At 44.9% G+C, this 24,826-nt stretch overlaps 1 protein-coding gene across 1 annotated transcript; it reads right to left on the bottom strand.

Moving 5' to 3' along the window:
- Nucleotides 1-9,264: 9,264 nt before the first annotated feature.
- On the bottom strand, nucleotides 9,265-22,562 carry LOC130367328 (uncharacterized). Its single transcript, XM_056569738.1, has 9 exons — nucleotides 22,425-22,562; nucleotides 14,537-14,656; nucleotides 14,272-14,447; nucleotides 13,207-14,193; nucleotides 12,889-13,122; nucleotides 12,697-12,803; nucleotides 11,290-11,458; nucleotides 10,953-11,144; nucleotides 9,265-10,043 (listed from the first exon to the last, which is right to left on the bottom strand). Exons 1-9 carry the CDS (start codon nucleotides 22,498-22,500, stop codon nucleotides 9,393-9,395), a joined length of 2,712 nt encoding a protein of 903 aa, XP_056425713.1. The 5' UTR covers nucleotides 22,501-22,562; the 3' UTR covers nucleotides 9,265-9,392.
- Nucleotides 22,563-24,826: the final 2,264 nt, after the last annotated feature.

The raw sequence follows: 24,826 nt of genomic DNA, 5'->3' as shown, positions 1-24,826 counted from the left end.
AGTTACAAACTGGGTCCACGCTATCTTGGTCCTTTCAAAGTCTTGTGCCAAATTAATCCTGTCTCTTACAAACTTCTTCTTCCTCCTTCTCTCCGTATTCCTAATGCCTTTCATGTCTCTCTTCTTAAACCACTCATCATCAACCGTTTCTCTCCCAAATTAGTTTCTCCCACTCCTGTCTCCGGTTCTTCTGACGTCTTCTCAGTGAAAGAGATACTGGCCTCCAAGACGGTCAGAGGAAAAAGGTTCTTTTTGGTGGATTGGGAGGGCTGTGGACCTGAAGAGAGATCCTGGGAACCTGAGGACAACATCCTAGACAAAAGTCTGCTCCTCAGGTTCTCAGGCTCTAAGAAGAGGGGGAGACCCAAGGGGGGGGGTACTGTTACGCCGAGCGCTCCGGGTCCCCGCTCCTCCCCGGAGCGCTCGCTTCTCTCTCGCTACCGCAGCGCTCCGGGCAGCTCCACTGACCCGGTGCGCTGCGATACCGTCTCCAGCCGGGATGCGATTCGCGATGCGGGTAGCGCCCGCTCGCGATGCGCATCCCGGCTCCCGTACCTGACTCGCTCTCCGTCTGTCCTGTCCCGGCGCGCGCGGCCCCGCTCCCTAGGGCGCGCGCGCGCCGGGTCTCTGCGATTTAAAGGGCCACTGCGCCGCTGATTGGCGCAGTGGTTCCAATTAGTGTGTTCACCTGTGCACTCCCTATTTATACCTCACTTCCCCTTCACTCCCTCGCCGGATCTTGTTGCCATTGTGCCAGTGAAAGCGTTTCCTTGTGTGTTCCTAGCCTGTGTTCCAGACCTCCTGCCGTTGCCCCCGACTACGATCCTTGCTGCCTGCCCCGACCTTCTGCTACGTCCGACCTTGCTTCTGTCTACTCCCTTGTACCGCGCCTATCTTCAGCAGTCAGAGAGGTTGAGCCGTTGCTAGTGGATACGACCTGGTCACTACCGCCGCAGCAAGACCATCCGCTTTGCGGCGGGCTCTGGTGAAAACCAGTAGTGACTTAGAACCGATCCACTAGCACGGTCCACGCCAATCCCTCTCTGGCACAGAGGATCCACTACCTGCCAGCCGGCATCGTGACAGTCCTGGTGGCAGCAAACTCTGCTCCACTGCCCCCATGACAACACTGCCTTTTCTGTGGTCTAGCAGTGTGGTGTAGTGCCGATCCAAATCATAGTTCTACGTACAATGCATATAGAAAGTCTTCAGACCCTTTAACTTTTTTCATATTTTGTTATGTTGCAGTATTGTGTTAAAATATAAATATTTAGCATGGACAGAAGTATTCCGATCAGGACCAAAAGTTATGTAAAATAAGGAACAGAGGTTCTGTACATAAAAAAAAAAAAAAAAAAACGCAACAAGAACATGGCATCATAGTTGCAAATTGCATCATACAGACGCGTTTCGAGCAGCTAAGAGAATTTAGCTGCTCGAAGCATGTCGATCTGATGCGAGTTGCAACCATGATGCCATGTACTGTACTTGTTGCACTATTTAAAAAAATTTTGAATAAGGAAAATCTTATTTTACGAAACTTGCTGAGGAATACCGTATTTTTCACCATATAAGACGCACTTTTTCTTCCCCAAAACGGGGGGGGGGGGGGGGGAAAGTTGGTGCGTCTTATAAGGCGAACACACACCTATCGCGGCGGTCCCTGCGGCCATCAACGTCCGGGACCCGTGGCTAATACAGGACATAAACGATCGCGGTGATGCCCTGTATTAACCCTTCAGACGCGGCGATCAAAGCTGACCGCCGCGTCTGGAGCGAAAGTGACACTAACCCGGCTGTTCAGTCGGGCTGTTCGGGACCGCCACGGCGTCCCGAACAGCTTACAGGACACCGGGAGGGACCTTACCTGCCTCCTCGGTGTCTGCTCCGTGCCGGGATCCCCTGCCTGGCCGGCGCTCTCCTTCGTCATCATCGCGTCATCGCGCACGCCGTCCCGTCATCCAATAGGAGCGGCGTGCGTAGCGAAGTCATGGCGGCGAAGGAGAGCGAGGATACCGGGCAGCAAAGATGTTCCGGAGCGACGGGGGACACCCTAGGGACGCGGTGACAGCGATGGAGGGACATCCAGGGCAGCGGTGACGGGTCCGGAGCGGCGGGGACACGTGAGTACTACCTTCTATATCGGTGGTCTTCAACCTGCGGACCTCCAGATGTTGCAAAACTACAACTCCCAGCATGCCCGGACAGCCAACGGCTGTCCGGGCATGCTGGGAGTTGTTGTTTTGCAACACCTGAAGGTCTGCAGGTTGAAGATCACTGTCCTATACTTTACATTGTATTTGGTTCAGAATCTTTATTTTCTAGATTTTTATCCTATGAAATTAGGTGCGTCTTATATGCCGGAACGTCTTATATGGCGAAAAATACGGTATATCTTCTGTTCCTGTGCATCCAGCGTGTGAGCCCACGCCCTTGAGCGTTCTGAAACACCTGTGCTTGGAATTACCACACTACCAGAGAGGTGAGATGACTTGGATTTATTTCGACTATAAGTATTCAGATTCTTTGCTCTGACACTTGATATTTAGCTCTGGCTCCTCCCATTTCTCCTTATCATCTTGAAGATGTTTCTCCACCTTGGTTGGAGTCACCTGTGGTAAATTCAGATGATTTGACAGGATTTGGAAAACACAGCCCTGTCTATCTAAGTTGTCACTGCTGAAAATGTATATCAGAGCAAGAACCAAGCGAGGAGGAAAGAACTGTCTGTAGAGCTCAGAGGCAGGATTGTGTGGAGACAAGAGATCTAGTGACAGGTTAAAAAAAAAAAAATAAATAAATAAAGATTTCTGCTGCACTAAAAGTTCCCAAGAGCATATTGGCCTTCAAACATGGAAGAAGTTTGTTACAACCAGGACTCTTCCTAGAGTTGCCACCCATCAAGTAATTGAGGGAGGAGGACCTTAATAAGAGAGGTGACCAAAAATCCAATGGTCAGCTCCAAAGATCCTGTGTGCAGATGGGAGAAACTTCCAGAGGGTCAACCATTATTGTAGTCTCCACCAGAAAGAAGCAGCTCCTAAGTATTAACACATAAAAGCCGAAAGCTTAAAAAGAGTTTGAAAAACAATATTCTCTGGTCTGATGAAACCAAGATTGAACTTTCTGGCATTTATTCTAAGCATCATGTCTGGAGGAAACCAGGCCATGCCCATCACCTGCCCAATACCATCCCTACAGTGATCATGGTGGGGGCAGCATCATGTCTGGAGGAAACCAGGCACTGCCCATCACCTGCCCAATACCATCCCTACAGTGATCATGGTGGGGGCAGCATCATGTCTGGAGGAAACCAGGCACTGCCCATCACCTGCCCAATACCATCCCTACAGTGATCATGGTGGGGGCAGCATCATGTCTGGAGGAAACCAGGCACTGCCCATCACCTGCCCAATACCATCCCTACAGTGATCATGGTGGGGGCAGGATCATGTCTGGAGGAAACAAGGCACTGCCCATCAACTGCCCAATACCATCCCTACAGTGAAGTATGATGGGGGCAGCATCATTTCTGGAGTAAACCAGGCACTGCCCATCACCTGCCCAATACCATCCCTACAGTGATCATGGTGGGGGCAGCATCATGTCTGGAGGAAACCAGGCACTGCCCATCACCTGCCCAATACCTTTCCTACAGTGACCATGGTGGGGGCAGCATCATGTCTGGAGGAAACCCGGCACTGCCCATCACCTGCCCAATACCATCCCTACAGTGAAGTATGGTGGGGGCAGCATCATGTCTGGAGGAAACCAGGCACTGCCCATCACCTGCCCAATACCATCCCTACAGTGATCATGGTGGGGGCAACATCATGTCTGGAGGAAACCAGGTACTGCCCATCACCTGCCCAATACCATCCCTACAGTGACCATGGTGGGGGCAGCATCATGTCTGGGGGAAACCAGGAACTGCCCATCACCTGCCCAATACCATCCCTACAGTGATCATGGTGGGGGCAGCATCATGTCTGGAGGAAACCAGGCACTGCCCATCACCTGCCCAATACCATCCCTACAGTGATCATGGTGGGGGCAGCATCATGTATAGAGGAAACCAGGCACTGCCCATCACCTGCCCAATACCATCCCTACAGTGATCATGGTGGGGGCAGCATCATGTCTGGAGGAAACCAGGCACTGCCCATCACCTGCCCAATACCATCCCTACAGTGATCATGGTGGGGGCAGCATCGTGTCTGGGGGAAACCAGGCAATGCCCATCACCTGCCCAATACCATCCCTACAGTGATCATGGTGGGGGCAGCATCATGTCTGAAGGAAACCAGGCACTGTCCATCACCTGCCCAATACCATCCCTACAGTGATCATGGTGGGGGCAGCATCATGTCTGGAGGAAACCAGGCACTACCCATCACCTGCCCAATACCTTCCCTACAGTGAAGTATGGTGGGGGCAGCATCATGTCTGGAGGAAACCAGGCACTGCCCATTACCTGCCCAATACCTTTCCTACAGCGATCATGGTGGGGGCAGCATCATGTCTGGAGGAAACCAGGCACTACCCATCACCTGCCCAATACCTTCCCTACAGTGAAGTATGGTGGGGGCAGCATCATGTCTGGAGGAAACCAGGCACTGCCCATCACCATCCCTACAGTGATCATGGTGGGGGCAGCATCATGTCTGAAGGAAACCAGGCACTGCCCATCACCTGCCCAATACCATCCCTACAGTGATCATGGTGGGGGCAGCATCATGTCTGAAGGAAACCAGGCACTGCCCATCACCTGCCCAATACCATCCCTACAGTGATCATGATGGGGGCAGCATCATGTCTGGAGGAAACCAGGCACTGCCCATCACCTGCCCAATACCATCCCTACAGTGATCATGGTGGGGGCAGCATCATGTCTGGGGGAAACCAGGCAATGCCCATCACCTGCCAAATACCATCCCTACAGTGATCATGGTGGGGGCAGCATCATGTCTGAAGGAAACCAGGCACTGCCCATCACCTGCCCAATACCATCCCTACAGTGATCATGGTGGGGGCAGCATCATGTCTAGAGGAAACCAGGCACTGCCCATCACCTGCCCAATACCATCCCTACAGTGAGGTACGGTGGTGGCAGCATCATGTCTGGGGGAAACCAGTCACTGCCCATCACCTGCCTAATTCCATCCCTATAGTGTGGTACGGTGGTGGCAGCATCGTGCTGTAGGTGTTTGTCATAAGCTAGGAGAAGTGAGACTGGTCAGGGTTGAAAGAAAGCTGAATAGAGCAGAGATATTCTCCATAAAAACCTGAGATGAAGGTTCCCTTCCAACAAGACAATGGGGAGATTTTTCGAAACCGATGCAGAAGAAAAGTTGACCAGTTACCCATAGCAACCAATCAGATCGCTTCTTTCATTTATAAAAAGGCCTCTGGATAATAAAAGAAGAGATCTGATTGGTTGCTATGGGTAACTGGTCATCTTTTCCTTTGCACAGGTTTTGATATATCTCCCTCAATGATCCTAAACACACGGCCAAGACATCACAGAAGCGGATTAGGGGCAATACCATTTCACGTCTACAGTCTTCTTGGGTTGGCCCAGCCAGAGACCCAACCCAAGAAGACTGTAGACATTAAAAAGGTATTCCAAACTCCAAAAGTTATCTCTTTTCCTTAGGATAGGTGATGACAAGCTGATTGGTGGAGATCTGACCATTGGAACCTCCATCCATCCTGAGAATGGAAGAACAGTATTCATTGAATAAACAGAGCGCATCCTGTTCGGGGCTTCCAAATCCTCAACGTTTGGAAATGTTCTTAAGACTCAGAAAATAAATGGATCGCCGGCTTTATCCTTCCAGTACTTATTAGCAGCTGTATGCTACAGAGGAAATTCTTTTCTTTTTTTTATTTCATTTTTGTGTTGTCCACAGTGCTCTCTGCTGACACCTTATGCCCATATCAGGAACAGTCCAGAGTAGGAGAAAATCCTCATAGCAAACCTATGCTGCCCTGGACAGTTCCTAACACGGACAGAGGTGTCAGCAGAGAGCACTGTGGACAAGATAAAAAAGAAATTCAAAAAGCAAAGCATTTCCTCTGTAGCATACAGCTGCTAATAAGTACTGGAAGGATAAAGATTTTTAAATAGAAGTAATTTAAAAATCTGTTTAACTTTTTGGCACAAGTTCATTTAAAAAAAAAAAAAAAAAAAAGGTTTTCCACCGGAGTACCCCTTTAATGCCTCCCTCCCTGATAATCTAGGCTTCTAAAGAAATTAATACCTACTACCCTGGGATATAGGATACTGGGGGGGGTTAATTCCTTCTTCCCTGTTAGGGTACGGTAGTGAAGAGGTTAAAGGGGTTGTCCCACCTGGTTACTTTTAGCTTCTCTGGCCTGTTTGCAGTGGCCTGAGGTGGTCGGGAAAGCTCAATGCAGCTGAAGCGGGGAATACGTAATAATAACATGGCTCACGGGGCTAAGCCGTTTTGCACGTAAATTTCTTATCTTCCACGCTTTGGCTGCTTCTGGCTTTTCCGAACACTTCCAGCCGCTGCAAGAGGCCAGAGAAGCCGGGAGTAAGGAAGTGGGACAACCCTGTGGGGTACTCCACTGCCCGAGCATTCAGAAAAATTTAGTTTTGAATGCTGGGTGCAGGCTTCGTGACGTCACGGCCACACCTCTCAATGCAAGTCTATGGGAGGGGGCGTGGCAGCTGCCACGCCCCCTCCCATAGACTTGCATTGAGGGGTGTGGCGTAATGTCACAAGGGGTGTGGCCATGACCTAACAAACCCCACAGCCTGCACCGAGTGTTCGGAACAAAATGTTCCAAACACTGGGGCAGTGGAGTACCCCGTTAACTTTTGATATATATATATAGATATATATATATATATATATATATATATATATATATATATATCTCAATTGGCTCCAGAAAGTTAAACAGATTTGTAAATTACTTCTATTAAAAAAATCTTAATCCTTTCAGCACTTAAGAGCTGCTGAAGTTGAGTTGTTCTTTTCTTTCTAAGTGCTCTCTGATGACACCTGTCTCGGGAACCGCCCAGTTTAGAAGCAAATCCCCATAGCAAACCTCTTCTACTCTGTGCAGTTCCCGAGACAAGCAGAGATGTCAGCAGAGAGCACTGCTGCCAAACAGAAAAGAACAACTCAACTTCAGCAGCTGATAATTATTGGAAGGATTAAGATTTTTTTAATAGAAGTAATTTACAAATCTGTTTAACTTTCTGGAGCCAGTTGATATATATATATATATATATATATATATATATATATATATATAAATAAAAGTTTTTTCCTGGAATACCCCTTTAAGAATTCCTATCACTTCCTACCATAGTAATCAGATTTCCTATTTCTCCTTAAATTTTTACCTGCTAATTTAGTGATTTAGTGTACTGGAGGGGTTAATGTCATCTTTCCTGTTGAAGGAAGGTTGGTGTAAGGTAGTGAAAAGGTTAATGTCAGCTTCCCTGGTGGTCTAGGTGTAGAAGTAGGGAAAGCTACCTGTCCTTAGGATTAAGAACGATAACACAACTAGATCCGACAAACACATGGTACATGACAGACATCTTAAGATTCCAAAAAACAAAAAGTCTAATTCGATCTCTTACAATAAAAACCAAAGTATGAAAACATTTTACCTCCACCCACTGATGGCAGCCATTTTGTAGGAGGGGCTATTATCCGACCATTACGTCAGCACCTTAAAGGGGTACTCCGGTGGAAAACATTATTATTATTTTTTTTTTAAATCAACTAGTGCCGGAAAGTTAAACAAATTTGTAAATGACTTCTATAAAAGAAATATTTACCCTTCCAGTACTTATTAGCTGCTATACTACAGAGGAAATTTCTTTTCTTTTGGAATTGCTTTTTTGTCTTGTCCACAGTGCTCTCTGCTGACACCTGCTCCCCATATCAGGAACTGTCCAGAGCAGGAGAAATTCCCCATAGCAAACCAATGCTGCTCTGGACAGTTCCTGACACGGACAGAGGTGTCAGCAGAGAGCACTGTGGACAAGACAAAAAAGAAATTAAAAAGGAAAATAATTTCCTCTGTAACATACATCTGCTAATAAGTAATGAAAGGATTAAGAATTTTAAATAGAAGTAATTTACAAGTTGTTTCACTTTCTGGCACCAGTTCATTTAAAAAAAAAAAGAATTTCTACCGGAGTACACCTTAAAAGGAGTACTCCAGGATCTGAAAACATTTCCCCTATCTTAAGGATAGGGGATGAGTGTCAGATTGCAGGGGGTCCGACCGCTGGGACCCCATGCGATCTTCCATACGTGGCCCCGGCAGTCCAGAGAAAGGGGGGGTGTCGACCACTGCACGAAGCGGCAGATGACACGCCCCCTCAATACATTCGACTCTGCATAGAGCTGCATTAAGGGGGCATGTCAGCCACCACATCATGCAGTGGTTGACACCCCCCCTTTCTGTGGACTGCCGGGGCCCCGTATGGGAGATTGCAGGGGGTCACAGTGGTTGGACCCCCGCGGGCGGACACTCATCCCCTATCCTTAGGATAGGGGATATGTTTTCAGATCCTGGAGTAGTGAATGGCTTCAGACCAGTTTTGTGACAATATTGCCTCTACATAACTAGGCAGATCTGCTATTCAGGAGTCTGGGAAAATTGGGGGACAATCTCCTTTAACTTACTGGACAGTCACAGAAAAGTCCTTAAAACTCTGTGGTAAGGGGAGAAAACCTGAACTATTCTAACTCCCTCATCATTCTGGATCACCAAATGACGGATTAAAGGGGTTATCCTGGATTACAGAAAGCATAGCTGATTTCTTCTAGAAGATGAAGCCGAGTTGTAATACCACACACAACCTGAGGACAGGTGTGGTGCTGTTTTTGGAAGAAAGTAGCTATGTTCTATTTAAAGGGGTATTCCGGCTTTATACATCTTTTCCCCTATCCAAAGGATGAGATGTATGATTGCCGGGGTCCGCCACTGGGTACCCCCGCGATCTCTGTGCAGCCCCCGGCATTCTGTGCTGGGCGCTGCCTCCGGGATGGGGACGTGACGTCACGGCCACGCCCCCCCTCAATTCATGTCAATGGGAGGGGGGCGTTACATCACCCCCCCCTCCCAAAGACGTGAATTAAGGGGGGCGTGGGGTCATTAGGGGGTGTGGCCGTGATGTCATGTCCCCGTCTCAGAGGCAGCACCCAGCACAGAATGCCGGGGGCTGCACAGAGATTGCGAGGGTCCCCAGCGGCGGGACCCCTGCGATCATACATCCTTTGGATAGGGGATAAGATGCATAAAGCCAGAATACCCCTTTAATCTTGGATAACCCCTTTAAAGGAATATCACTGTGTATGGACCAAAAGACATCATGGTCCAATATAGACTGCCGATGTTCATGTTGCCTCGGGTTCCTGTCCATTACGGATGACTCTGAATGGAGGACCATGTCCTGGTACTATGACATCTGCAAACCCCAGAATGTTCCTCCGGCTTTTCTCCTGAATTTCCGGATTTTCACTAAGATTCCGCCACGTGTCCTCATCGCCTTCTCTTTCGAACAAGTCTCCAGTAATTGCCACAATGCCAAGTGAGGTCCCTGGGACCAGGATGGTGACATCACTTCCTGTGTGCCCTGGGGTTGGCACAACCTTCAACCCTTCTCCTCCAGGTAATAAGTAGGGTTCCCCACTCCGAAAGTCATGGGAAATGTAGGACCCGTCTCTCCACAGGTCATAAGACACCAGGATCTCGGCCTTGGTGAACAGATTCAAGTTGCCCACGTGATCAGAATGTCCATGTGTGCAGATCACATGTGTCACGTCCTCAGGGGAGACTCCATGGATCTGCAGGGAACAAATGAGGAAATCCTGGGACCAGGGGCCGGCGGTGTCTACCAGTACAGTCAGAGGACCACGGATGAGAGTGACCGAGCCGTCAGCCTGGAAACGGTCATTGCTCATGTCCTTGCAGTAACCTTCCATAAGGATGTGTACAGAATGAGGGGACCCCGGAATGTCATGGGAGGAGAGCGGAAATGTTGTATACTGTAGGGGAGAACAGAAAAAAAATGGTCAACATTAGGACTATTTATTGGCATCTCATTATTTGGCACCAGAAAACAAGAGGAGAAAGAGGCACCAGAAACCAAAGATGAGACTCCAAAAGACCCACCAGGTACTACACTAGGCACAACCCTAGTAAGTATATATTATGGGATGATCAATGCCACACCATGTGGGTCCACCCACACATCTTACCGGGATGAAGAGAACAAGCCAACAAGAGCATGGGATGTGATGTGACCAAGAAAAAAAAAAACTATTTGAGATTGGTATTTTTTCCTTTAACCATAAATAAATAATAATAATACATCCAGACCTCAAGGACGTAACCAGAACTAGGTGATCTGGTACATTCTGGCTTTAAAGGGGTACTTTTTAAATCAACTGGTGCCAGAAAGTTAAACAGATTTGTAAATCATTTCTATTAAAAAAATCTTAATCCTTCCAGTACTTTTTAGGGGCTGTATACTAAAGAGAAATCCAAAAAAGAAATGCATTACCTCTGATGTCATGACCACAGTGCTCTCTGCTGTTCATTTTAGGAACTGTCCAGAGCAGCATATGTTTGCTATGGGGATTTTCTCCTGCTCAGGACAGTTCCTAAAATGGACAGCAGAGGTCAGCAGAGAGCACTGTGGTCATGACATCAGAGGAAATTAATTTCTTTTTTGGATTTCTCTTTAGCATACAGCCCCTAAAAAGTACTGGAAGGATTAAGATTTTTTTAATAGAAGTGATTTCCAAATCTGTTTAACTTTCTGGCACCAGTTGATTTAAAAAAAAAGTTTTCCACAGGAGTACCCCTTTAAGGGGTTATTCAGGTATGGAAGAACATAAATAGCTAAATTCTTTCAAAAAGCGAGAGAGAATTTCCGTGTTATAAAGCAGAACCTCATCGCCGGCGCTGGATGACATCTTCTGTCTCTTCAGCAGCATTCTCTTCTCACTGTCCATCTTGTGCTTTATCTGACCCTTAATGATGTTTATCGTTGTTGTTTCTTTTATCTTTTCCATCGAAATTTCCCTTTCGTCCAAAAACTTAGAATATGTGTGCTCGTCTGGGAGAACGATAGTTGAAAGCAGCTGAGAAAAAAATAAATAAATAAATAAATAATAATAATAATAATAATAAAAAAGTAACAAAGTACGAATTAAATTTTGACAAGAGTAAAAAAATAAAAAAAATAAAAAAAAATAAAATAAAATAAAATTTAATTAAATGAATTACCGGCAGTTCATCAGGAACTTCGGAGGGGAAAAGTGCCTCCCTCCCGTACATCAATAGAAACGGAGAATATTTTGTCCTGGTTTGGATCTTTGATCTCATAGAAAATAAAGTCGCTTCCAGATCAGCGTCCCAGTTGTTCTCTTTCTCATTCACTAATTTACGGATAACTCTAAAATAAAAAGGTAAAAAAAAAAAAAACATGAATGCCGCCCAAAATTATAATTTTCGCATTTCCATTCTTATCCCCCCCTTCTTCTTCTAAGAGCCATAGAGCAAGAGCAAGACGAGGGCTCGTTTTTTGCAAGACCAATTGTACTTTGTGAAACAGGAAAAATAATTGTTGAGCTGAAATTTAACCCCTTAAGGACTTTTTTTTTCATTTTTGCACTTTTGTTTTTTCGTCCACCCCTTCTAAAAATCATAACGCTTTCAGTTTTACACCTACAGACCCATAAAAGAGTTTGTTTTTTTGCGGCAACAACTACTACTACTTTTATAAAATTACAAACTATTAAAATGGCTTATCGCCATAATGCGGCCCCTATAACTTTTAAGTATTCTGTCTATGGAGCTACCACAAAGCGTTTCTATCAATAGCCGAGACATGGCAGACAAGGAGGCCTAGCAAAGGCCTCCGGCTGCCATGACAATGGATCTGCTCCACTTAGTAAGGCCGTTTAAATGCCACCATTAATAGCTGGCATCAGAGATCGCACCCTACCAGATATTAGAGGCTGCCCTGAGCCCTATCCATACTCCTTTAAAAGGGGTACTCCGGTGGAAAATATATATTTTTTAAATCAACTGGTGTCAGAAAGTTAAACAGATTTGTAAATTACTTCTATTTAAAAATCTTAATCCTTCCAGTACTTATCAGCTGCTGTATGCTCCACAGGAAGTTCTTTTCTTTTTTAAATTTATTTTCTGTCTGACCACAGTGCTCTCTGCTGACACCTCTGTCCAAGTCAGGAACTGTCCAGAGTAGGAGTAAATCCTCATAGAAAACATCTCCTGGTCTGGACAGTTCCTGACATGGACAGAGGTGTCAGCAGAGAGCACTGTGGTTAGACAGAAAAGAACTACACAACTACCTCTGTAGTTAACAGCAGCTGATAAATACTGGAAGAATTAAGATTTTTAAATAGAAGCAATTTACAAATCTATTTAACTTTCTGGCACCGCTTAAAAAAATGGTTTTCCACCCCTTTAAGGGCCCCATGACATCCATAAAAATGTCATATGTTGTTAAGGGGTTAAAACCTTTTGGTAAATATTGTGCCAGTTATAGCTCTAACCAAACACTAATAGAAAACAGATGAATAAAAGAAGGACATTACATAAAAGGGTAACCCATGGAATAAAGTTCTAATAAAGAAAGAATAAAAGAAGAACTTGAATTAAACTTGCCGCTTGATGTTGTCGTTGGTCCTCTCATCCAGGCCGTTGATCTGTGAATCATATGCAGTTATCAAGTTTCTTTCAATCCCCAGAGCGTTGCACATCCAGCCATTGAGCTTACAGACAGGAATATAAAAATTCACATAAACCAACAGATTACTAAATCGTTTTTTACTAAATTAAATGGAAAGGACCACATACCTGTTCGACAAATAGCTTTCCCTGGTCGCAAAGTATTCGCCTGGGACAACCGTGTCGGTAGATCATCGAGCAAACATGTCGTCCCACCTCGGCAACGGATTTGGTTTTGAGAGGAAAAGCCTCCACCCACTTTGAGAAATAGTCCGTGGCCGTCAAGATGAACTGAAAACCCTCCTCCGTCTTTGGCCATGGGCCTGTTATGTCAACTCCAACAAACTCCCAGACAGCAGACACCTAATGAGATGAGACAAATAGATTTAGTTTTAATAAACCAATGTAATGATATCGGTTATGTAATACTACAGTATAGACACTTACCTTTACACACTGAACTGGCTGAGAAGCTGGTGAAGGCTGGGGAGCTGGCGAAGGCTGGGGAGCTGGCGAAGGCTGGGGAGCTGGCGAAGGCTGGGGAGCTGGCGAAGGCTGGAGAGAAGGCAGAGGCTGGAGAGAAGGCAGAGGCTGGAGAGAAGGCAGAGGCTGGAGAGAAGGCAGAGGCTGGAGAGAAGGCAGAGGCTGGAGAGAAGGCAGAGGCTGGGGAGAAGGCAGAGGCTGGGGAGAAGGCAGAGGCTGGGGAGAAGGCAGAGGCTGGGGAGATGGCGCGGGCTGGGGAGAAGACAGAGGCTGGGGAGAAGGCAGAGGCTGGGGAGAAGGCAGAGGCTGGGGAGAAGGCAGAGGCTGGGGAGATGGCGCGGGCTGGGGAGATGGCGCGGGCTGGGGAGAAGACAGAGGCTGGGGAGAAGGCAGAGGCTGGGGAGAAGGCAGAGGCTGGGGAGATGGCAGAGGCTGGGGTGTCGACTGAGGCTGGAGAACCAGCATAGGCTGGGGAGATGACAGAGACTGGGGAGCCGGCAAAGCCTGTAGAACCAACATAGGTTGGGGAGATGACATAGGCTGGGGAGCCGGCAAAGCCTGGAGTACCAACAAAGGTTGAGAAGCCGACAAAGACTGGGGAGATGATAGAGGTGGGGAAGCTGATAAATGCTGGAATAGCAAAAAAGGCTGAGTAGAAGATGAAAGCTGGGTAACCGACGAAGGCTGGGGAGAAGACGAAGGCTGGGGAGAAGACGAAGGCTGGGGAGAAGACGAAGGCTGGGGAGAAGACGAAGGTTGGGGAGATGACGAAGGCTGGGGAGATGACGAAGGCTGGGGAGATGACGAAGGTTGGGGAGATGACGAAGGTTGGGGAGATGACGAAGGTTGGGGAGAAGACGCAGGCTTGGGAGCCAACAAAGGCTGGGAGGATGATGACGGCTGGGCAGATGACTTAGGCTTTACAAACTGGCATTTCCCACATTCCTGGACCTGTGGGTAGGAAAATCAGTTATCAGCCTTTACAGCTTCCATAAATATTGCAATAAACCAAACATAAGGAATGCGTACCCAGCTATCGATATCGAGGCTCATTCCCTTCCAGTAGAATCTGGCGGAGATTGCAGCCCGAGTCCTACTGATCCCTGCGTGACCTCCAATCGGTGATGAATGGAATTCTTCGAAGATCTTCTTTGCTTCTTCCTCAGATTTAACAACTTTCCTATTTCCATAAAAGAGCTCTTCTCCTTTTTTGAAAGAGAAAATTCAAGAGCTGCAGTCACCACAAAGCTGTCTTCCCAAAGCACTAAAACTTTACTGTGTTTCTGATTCTCACCCTTTAAGGTAAATTTTCCAGAGGCCCGCTTAAAGCTAAATCTTTGTGACTTATCACACCCAGGCGGGCATTCTCCCGTAGAGAGGTAGTTGAAAATCTCCATGTACCTTTTCTCCATCCCTATGAAAGGAAGAATAACCATTCTCAGCTACAAAAAATATTACGGTCCTTTGAGGCCATCAGTAGCCCACCTGCTCAAATGACAAAATATTCCACCTTGGTTTTGTAGTCCACAAGTCTATGACATTAGACATAAGACCTTGTGCCCACCTTCCAAGGTGAGAGCTGTCGTTTTTGCAACATATAGAGGTCCACGGTTTGGAGACCACTGGTCTATGACATTAAAGGGGTACTCCACTGGGTGCGGGCTGCAGGGGTCATGACATCAAAGCCATGCCCCTCTTGATGTCACACCACGCCCCCTCAATGAAAGTCTATGGGAGGGGCGTGGCGACTGCCACTCCCATAGACTTGCATTGAAGGGGTGTGGTGTGACTTCAAGAGGGGCGTGGCCATGACTTCACAACCCCCGCAGCCTGGCACCATGAATGGAGGATGTTATCTTCATCGTTGTAGGGATAGGAACAAAAAGGTTATAAGAAGCCCCTCCCAAGTGACACCTTGGTGCTTACCAAATTATACCAGAGAGATAAGTTACACCCAAAACCAAGTATCAGGGAGGGATATGAGGCGGTGCCATCATGAGGGGTTCGAGGAAACAGAATTAACGGTAGGAATAATTCCTGCTTTCGATGGTACCATAAATGGAGTCATACGAGATCAGTGGCTTAGGGTTGGACGACTGCTTGAAGGACTTGACGTCCTAACTCGCAACGTTTAGAAGACATCAAACCGATAGTGTCTGGCAAAGATATGGATGGAAGACTATGGCCCTCATTTACTAAGAAAATCGGGTTGTAAGTCTATGTTGCTTTCTTACCCGACTGCTTTTTTCCCCTGGTATTTATTATTATGTAGCATCCTGTTTGTCGCACGTGGGTTTTGTAGGTTTTGGTTTCCAACTCCTCTGAGCTGTCGGGAAAAAATCCACAACAATTCAACAAATTCGGGTTGGAAACCTTAATAAATACGTGGGAAAGCTCAGAAATGTCAGGTTACACCCCTTTTTCGGGTTTGGGAGAATCCACATCGGGTCTGTCGGGAAGAAATGTTGCATAGTGTCGCAGACTGGCGCACGATGTCTGCGACATGGCGCAGACAAAGATGCGACAAAAAAACCCAACAAAAGAGGTCGGGTTTAGAATAGTAAATGAGGGCCTATGTCGTTGACCTGCCAATCTGCTCTAGAGATGTCTTTGCTCTTTCCGCCCACGAGGCAGATAGCACCCTTAAAGAAGGTGCCTTAGTTCTTTCTGAAGGCTCCTTACACTGTAAGGTGTAGCAAGACTTTGTTGCTGATTTCTTAACCACTTGGGGACAGAGGGTTTTTCAGTTTTTTCACTTTCGTTTTTTTCCTCCTTACCTTTTAAAAATCATAACCCTTTCAATTTTGCACCGAAAAATCCATATGATGGCTTATTTTTTGCGCCACCAATCCTACTTTGTAATGAGGGGCTTCCGTTTGTACGCAGTGCATTTTTCTGTAAAAATGACACCTTATCTTTATTCTGTAGGTCCATACGGTTAAAATGATCCCCTACTTATATAGGTTGGATTTTGTCGCACTTCTGGAAAAATCATAACTACATGCAGGAAAATGTATACGTATACGTCATCTTCTGACCCCTATAACTTTTTTATTTTTCCGCGTATGGGGCGGTATGAGAGATCAATTTTTTCGCAGTGATCTGAAGTTTTTATTGGTACCATTTTTGTATTTATCTGACTTTTTGATCACTTTTTATTCATATTTTCATGATATAAAAAGTGACTAAAAATACGCTATTCTGGACTTTGGAATTTTTTTGCGTGTACGCCATTGACCGTGCGGTTTAATTAACGATATATTTTCATAATTCGGACATTTTCGCACGCGGTGATACCATATATGTTTATTTTTATTTACACAGTTTTTTTTTTTTAATTGGGAAAATGGGGTGATTCAAACTTTTATTAGGGAAGGGGTTAAATGATCTTTATTCACTTTTTTTTTTGCAGTGTTATAGCTCCCATAGGGATCTATAACACTGCACACACTGATCTTTTGCATTGATCAATGGTTTCTCATAGGAAACCATTGATCAATGATTCTGCTGCTTGACTGCTCATGCCAGGATCTCAGGAGGTAGGTAGGGGGACACTCCTCGTGTCCTATAGCTGTTCGGGACGCCGTGATTTCACTGTGGCGGTCCCGAACAGCCCCCTGAGCTAACCTGCAGCACTTTAGTTTCACTTTAGACGCGGCGATCAACTTTGAACGCCGCCTCTAAAGGGTTAATAGCGTGCTGCACCGCGATCAGTGCCGCGCGCTATTAGCTAAGGGTCCCGGCGTGGCCGCGTGTTATAGAAAGGGAGTGGGCGAGGGGCATACAGGTACGCCCTTCGTCCCCAACAGGTTAAAGAGGTTATCCAGGAATCGAAAAATTGAGAATTTCTTTCAAAGATGGCTCCCCGTCTGTCTCCAGGTTGGGTGTGATTCTGCAGCTCAGTTCCATTGAAGTGAATGGAGCCAAGTTGTAATACCACAAACAACCTAGAGACAGACAGGGGCGGTCTATGAAATCAAATAGGTCTGTTTTTCGATTCCTGGAATACCCCTTTAAGGACTTCCTTCTCCTATTCTTTATGGTAGGTCTATGAAGCAAACTCATATCCCGTTTGGTCCCGTGACTAATGCAGGACCTAGAGCAGACCGATTTTAGGGCATTAACCTGCTGATCGCGGCTTCTATAATGCTGAAAATAAGGTGCTTGTAGCTCAGTGGAGCTGATCGGGACACCCACAGCGTCCCAGTCAGCTGAGAGGACAGCAGGAGGGCCCTTACCTACTTCCTCGCCATCCTATCGGCACTCCGATGCTTCAGGAAGCCATAGCAAAAATAAAAAGTTATAGAGGTCAGAATAGGACGATTTTAAGCATCCTCATTTTTGTACAAAAAGTATCGTTGAAATCGTATGGACCTACAGAATAAAGATAATGGGGAAGATTCATCAAAACTTGTGGAGAGAAAAAGCGGACAGGGTTTTATAAACTAGACACCGGCGTGCCTAGAACATCGGAAAACATCGCTAACATTGCGCCATGTGTGAACGCAGCCTTGTTTACGCATTTGTTTGCTAACACAATGTACAGAGTGTTTCTGCAGCAAATGTTTCTATTCTCTAGACCAGTGTTTCCCAACCAGGGTGCCTCCAGCTGTTGAAAAACTACAACTCCCAGCATGACCAGACAGCCTTCGGTCACGTTTACATGTTTGTATGAAGATCTATGGGTAAAAAAGGTAAACAGCGGAGCTCCACATAGCTTAGGATGACCACAGATGATCTTAGTGAAGACAGGTTGAAATCACCTGTTGCTGTTGTATCTGAGGAAGGGGCGCTGCACGCCCCGAAATGCGTTATGATACTTGGCTGTTAAGTTATATACGTCCTTATTGGGTTCTTTTCCCTTATATTACCCTCTGGTATGTTTACATGCTTGTTCATCCCTTCTCCACCACCCTCCCCTCCTGTCAGCACTTGACAAGACCAGCGATGTGAAGGGGGAAGCTAGTATTACTGCTCATTAGAGTTATGACTCATTAGTTAAGGCAGCAGGGAGTACATTCTAGTGTAGACTTCTTGTCACTAAGAACAGCTTCCTGCTGCCTTATCTAAAGAGTAATAAATCAGTTATACTGGCTTTCCTTTCACATCACTGGTCTTGTCCCATTTAGACAGGAGCGTGGGGGGGAATTAGACGAAGGGACCGACTCTGTCCCCTGTGACATGACATCACAGCTTACAGGGAGAAACCCACAGCTGCAATAGATGATCTGTTCATTTTGGATAATAATACTATAATAGTAAATTGCTTTATTGCACATTTTGAAACCATACCTTGGTTGTTTCTTTCAACGGACGAACCCATTAAATAGATTTTCTATCTCACCTTGTCCCTAATAATCTGATTTCCTATATCACCTTACCCTATTAATCTAATCTCCTATATCACCTTACCCTATTACCGTAATCTGATTTCCTACATCACCTTACCCTATTAATCTGATTTCCTATATCACCTTACCCTATTAATCTGATTTCCTATATCACCTTACCCTATTAATCTAATCTCCTATATCACCTTGCCCTATTAATCCAATTTTCTATATCACCTTACCCTATTAATCCGATTTCCTATATCACCTTACCCTATTAATCAATTTCCTATATCACCTTACCCTATTAATCCGATTTCCTATATCACCTTACCCTATTAATCTGATTTCCTACATCACCTTACCCTATTAATCTGATTTCCTATATCACCTTACCCTATTAATCCAATTTCCTATATCACCTTACCCTATTAATCCAATTTCCTATATCACTTTACCTTATTAATCCAATTTCCTATATCACTTTACCCTATTAATCTGATTTCCTATATCACCTTACCCTATTAATCTGATTTCCTATATCACCTTACCCTATTAATCTGATTTCCTATATCACCTTACCCTATTAATCAGATTTCCTATATCACCTTACCCTATTAATCAGATTTCCTATATCACCTTACCCTATTAATCTGATTTCCTATATCACCTTGCCCTATTAAATCAGATTTCCTATATCACCTTGCCCTATTAATCAGATTTCCTATATCACCTTACCCTATTAATCAGATTTCCTATATCACTTTACCCTATTAATCAGATTTCCTATATCACTTTACCCTATTAATCTGATTTCCTATATAACCTTACCCTATTAATCTGATTTCCTACATCACCTTACCCTATTAATCTGATTTCCTATATCACATTACCCTATTAATCTGATTTCCTATATCACATTACCCTATTAATCTGATTTCCTATATCACCTTACCCTATTAATCCGATTTCCTATATCACCTTACCCTATTAATCTGATTTCCTATATCACCTTACCCTATTAATCAGATTTCCTATATCACCTTACCCTATTAATCTCATTTCCTATATCACCTTACCCTATTAATCCGATTTCCTATATCACCTTACCCTATTAATCCAATTTCCTATATCACCTTACCCTATTAATCCAATTTCCTATATCACCTTGCCCTATTACCGTAATCTGATTTCCTATATCATTTTACCCTATTAATCTGATTTCCTATATCACCTTACCCTATTAATCAGATTTCCTATATCACCTTACCCTATTAATCAGATTTCCTATATCACCTTACCCTATTAATCTGATTTCCTATATCACCTTGCCCTATTAAATCAGATTTCCTATATCACCTTGCCCTATTAATCAGATTTCCTATATCACCTTACCCTATTAATCAGATTTCCTATATCACTTTACCCTATTAATCAGATTTCCTATATCACTTTACCCTATTAATCTGATTTCCTATATAACCTTACCCTATTAATCTGATTTCCTACATCACCTTACCCTATTAATCTGATTTCCTATATCACATTACCCTATTAATCTGATTTCCTATATCACATTACCCTATTAATCTGATTTCCTATATCACCTTACCCTATTAATCCGATTTCCTATATCACCTTACCCTATTAATCTGATTTCCTATATCACCTTACCCTATTAATCAGATTTCCTATATCACCTTACCCTATTAATCTCATTTCCTATATCACCTTACCCTATTAATCCGATTTCCTATATCACCTTACCCTATTAATCCAATTTCCTATATCACCTTACCCTATTAATCCAATTTCCTATATCACCTTGCCCTATTACCGTAATCTGATTTCCTATATCATTTTACCCTATTAATCTCATTTCCTATATCACCTTACCCTATTAATCCGATTTCCTATATCACCTTACCCTATTAATCCGATTTCCTATATCACTTTGCCCTATTAATCCGATTTCCTCTCTGTTCTTGCCCAAATATTTAGATTTCCTATCTATTACTTCTATATCTACCAGATTTCCTATCTCCCTATATTGTTTGGCGCTGCTGTAGGAAAAAAAAAAACTAAACATTGATTCTGCATGAAATATCCGAGGATAAGCCCCACTGAAAAACAAACAAACAAACAATGGGGTCTCTTCTATGCACAGATCCATGTCAGAATTCTGAGGGTCAGGGTAGAAAACCCCCTCAATGCAAGTCTATGGGAGGGGGCGTGGCAGCCGCCACGCCCCCTCCCATAGACTTGCATTGAGGGGGCGTGGTGTGACATCACAAGGGGTGTGGCCGTGATGTCGCGATCCCTCTCTAGGGGCGGAGTACCCCTTCTAGACCCATGATGTACATGATGAGAGGGTATGACACGTGCCGCCGCCGTCATGCCCAGCAGGTACCAGGTGCAGGGTATGACGTAATTTAACTGTTTAAATGCCATGATCTAAGCGATGTCAACAGTTATGGCGTGCATACCTGGTAGAGTCCATTGGTCTGATCAGCCCTCCTACAGTCCGTTCTCAGGCCTGCCCGGGGCCTGTACTAGGAAACTGATACAGTCGGCCTCAGGAAGACTGAAGCAATAGAGCGCCGAGCTCATAGATCAATGTAACGCTTATTTAAAGGGGTACTCCACTGGAAAACTTTTTCTTTTAAATCAACTGGCGCCAGAAAGTTAAAAAGATTTGTAAATTACTTCCATGAAAAAAATCTTAATCCTTCCAGTACTTATCAGCTGCTGTATACTACAGAGGAAGTTCTTTTCTTTTTGAATTTCCTTTCTGCCTGACCACAGTGCTCTCTGCTGACACCTCTGTCCATGTCATGGACAGTTCCTAAAATGGACAAAGGCGTCAGCAGAGAGCACTGTGGTCAGGCAGAAAGGAAATTCAAAAAGAAAAGAACTTCCTGTGGAGCAAAAAGCTGATAATAAGTACTGGAAGGATTAAGATTTTTTAATAGAAGTAATTTACAAATCTGTTTAACTTTCTGGAGCCAGTTGATTTAAAAAAATAAATTTAAAAATGTAAAAAATAAAATAAAAAAGTTTTCCAGCGGACAAGTATCATGTAATCTTCGTAACTCCCATAGAGCTATATGGAGGGGGCGTGGCGTGGGGTAGTCGTGATGCGCCGCTGTATAGGAGAGCCGGGGCTCTAAACAGGAGATCGCGGGGGGGGGGGGGGGGGGGGGGGGCAGCGCTCAGACCCCCGTGATCTAAAACTTATCTCGAATCCTTTAGATAGGGGATACGTTTTTTTTTAGTTTTTTTTTACATGATACTTGTCCTATAGTTACATTGATCTATATAAACAATAGCTTATTATAGGCCCCTGGAGGGGGGGGCAAAAAAAAAGTTATATAATTGATAAAAATTCTTATCATTCCTTTTCCAAATAAATAATTGTAAAAAAAATAAATATAATTGGTATTGTTTTTATAGACCAAAAAAGTTGCCTTTAACAATTACTTATAGATCAAAAGAGTTAAAGTAAAAAAAAAAAAAAAAAGTTTTTAAAAATATATTTTAAAAAAATTGTCCGGACTATTACATTATCCCATTCCTGATTACGTGGCGTAAGAACGCAAAAAAAAAAGAAAAACTAAAAGTTGATACTACACAATGGCCCCGGTAAGAACTGCAGCTTGTGGCACGAAAACTAATCGCAGTGCGCCTATCTTTTTTGGGCTGACTCTTAGATTCATTTCAAGCCCTGCCTTAAAGGGGATAAACAAGGCTGACAGATTCCCTTTAAATCTGTTAGGCAACTAACCAAGTGTTCTAGTGTGAACAGTGACCAGAGCAGCCCGAGCTCCAATAGGCACAGCACACGCCTCTCACCTGCATCCCGCAGCTGTACAAGCGTTTTACGGAAGTGACGTTTCTTACAGTGCGGCGTCACATAATCGGACCCCATCGGGAAAACGGTCCTACGTCACTTCCGGTAAAGCGCCATCTGCTGCTAAGGCTACTGCGCAGACGCTCACGTGACGTATATGGGGCGGGGTTGGGGACGGACGCGCCGAGGATCTGTTCACTGGATTCTGATTGGATTACACACCCGTCCATCACACCGCGTCCATTCATTCAACCAATAACAGAACAGAGGGGCGTTTCCCGTCGTCTCTAGAACTACATCTCCCATAATCCCCGGCGGAAAACATCATAATAGAATTCAATGGTTATATACCTCACTTAGAACGGCTGAATCCCCTACATAAAGCACAACTTTCCACACATTTATTACTATACGTGGGCGGGGGGGATATAAATGACGGGGGAAAGTGTAGGGGAGAGGTCAGGGTGTTGAGGAATGTCAGTAATGGTGGATGTTGGGGGGATTTTAGTGACTGGGGGCAGTGTGAAGGGGGGATAGAGTCTACTTATAGAAAAACATGGTTACCCGCACTCACCGCTAGGCTTCAGCCAGCCGACTCTGCTATATCTGCTTCAATGGACGTCTCCGGTACCGGGCACGCTGCGGGGAGCTCAGAGGCGACTGCCGGCGGTTTCGCGCTGCGCGAAACCGCCGGCAGTCGCCTCTGAGCGCCCCGCAGTGTGCCCGGTACCGGAGACGTCCATTGAAGCAGATATAGCAGAGTCGGCTGGCTGAAGCCTGGCGGTGAATGCGGTTAACCATGTTTTTCTCTAAGGGTGCATGCACACCGTCTTTGCTATACAGTTCCCGTATACGGTTTCAAGTTAAAAACCGTACAGAACCGTATAGCAAACCATATGCGTTGACTTAACATTGTAAACCGTATGTCAAACGCATCATCCGGTTTAGGCTGGGTTCACATCCCGTTTTCTCCCATACGGGAGCGCATACGGCAGGGGGGAGCTGAAACCTCGCGCTCCCGTATGCCTTTCTATGCGCTCCCGTATGTCATTCATTTCAATGAGCCGGCCGGAGTGAAACGTTCGGTCCGGTCGGCTCATTTTTGCGCCGTATGTGCTTTTACAACCGGACCTAAAACCGTGGATGACCACAGTTTTAGGTCCGGGGAAAATGCGCATACAGCGCAAAAATGAGCCAACCGGACCGAACGTTTCACTCCGGTCGGCTCATTGAAATGAATTACATACGGGAGCGCATAGAAAGGCATACGGGAGCTCGAGGTTTTAGCTCCCCCCCTGCCGTATGCGCTCCCGTATGGTAGAAAACTTGATGTGAACCAGCCCTTAGTCCGTTTTGCGTCTTATACGGTTTTGTCCGTTTTTTTACCATAAGGCTGCATTCACGTCTTGTTTTTGCAATACGGGTCCCGTATCCCGTTTCTGTACAAAAAACGTATGTCTCCAAACCGGACCGAAACGTATTCAACCGTATATGCCTCCTCATGGATACGGTTTAAAAACGGATGTCCGTTTGCATACGTTTTAATACGTTTTCCTTGGAAAAAAAAAAGGATATGTTTGTCAACATTTTAAATAAAGTTCTTTTTTTTTTTAAATTGAATTTCCCCAAAAAATTCCAAAAAATAAAGAAAAACAGTATTGTGCAATCCGGATGTAACCGTACGCACATACGGTTCAATAAGGTTACTATAGAACTCCATTTTAAAATAACCGTATACAGATTGGATACGGCTTTTGACTGGGACACAAAACCGTAGTAGACTACGGTTTGGTTTACCGTTAAAAACCGTATAAACCCGTAAATGATGCAAAACGTACACAACCTGATGCTACGGTTGGCATACGGCTTACAATGAAATGTCTATATATACGGTTTGCAATACGGTTCGATAAGTTTTTTTCAATGAAACCGGATACGGCAACCGTATTGCAAAAACGAGATGTGACTGCAGCCTTACCCAGAACCGTAGACTACCACATTTTTTTGGTACGGGTGAAAAACCGTATATATGATTTTTTTTTAACATGGGAGCCAATGGGAACCGTACAGAACCGTATGTGCATACGGTTCCATACGGTTTTCAGCATACGGTTTTTGACTGCACAGCTCTTTTTTCTTGGAGTTTCTTAAAAAAACTGATGCAACCGGACATCATCTTTCAAACCATATATGTTTTTTAATCTTATGCGGGTTGAAATTTGTGCACACGTTTTGATACAGTTTTGTCCTGTTTTGAGGAATCCGCTTTTCATAAAAAAAAACTGATACGGAAACCGTATAGCAAAAACGTGGTGTGAATGCAGCTTTTTTGTGATTTGGAGTTTTCTGGTCCCCAGCACCGCCGGACCCGCATACCTAGGACCTTGGTCTCCCGCAGGGATAG

The sequence above is a fragment of the Hyla sarda genome, chromosome 4, assembly GCF_029499605.1.
Source record: "Hyla sarda isolate aHylSar1 chromosome 4, aHylSar1.hap1, whole genome shotgun sequence".
In the NCBI taxonomy this organism is placed as follows: Eukaryota; Metazoa; Chordata; class Amphibia; order Anura; family Hylidae; genus Hyla; species Hyla sarda.
The sequence above is the reverse complement of the archived record's forward strand: the minus strand, read 5'-3'. Positions and strand labels throughout refer to the sequence as shown.

What these genes read in the sequence shown, in the direction of transcription:
- LOC130367328 (XM_056569738.1), bottom strand. Translation starts at nt 22,500, where the DNA reads ATGGGGTCCGATTATGTGACGCCGCACTGTAAGAAACGTCACTTCCGT. An exon ending in GCCTCGATATCGATAGCTGG is followed by an intron (nt 14,194 to 14,271) that starts GTACGCATTCCT and finishes TCCTACCCACAG; the next exon opens with GTCCAGGAATGTGGGAAATG. An exon ending in AAGTTCCTGATGAACTGCCG is followed by an intron (nt 11,145 to 11,289) that starts GTAATTCATTTA and finishes TTTTTTTCTCAG; the next exon opens with CTGCTTTCAACTATCGTTCT.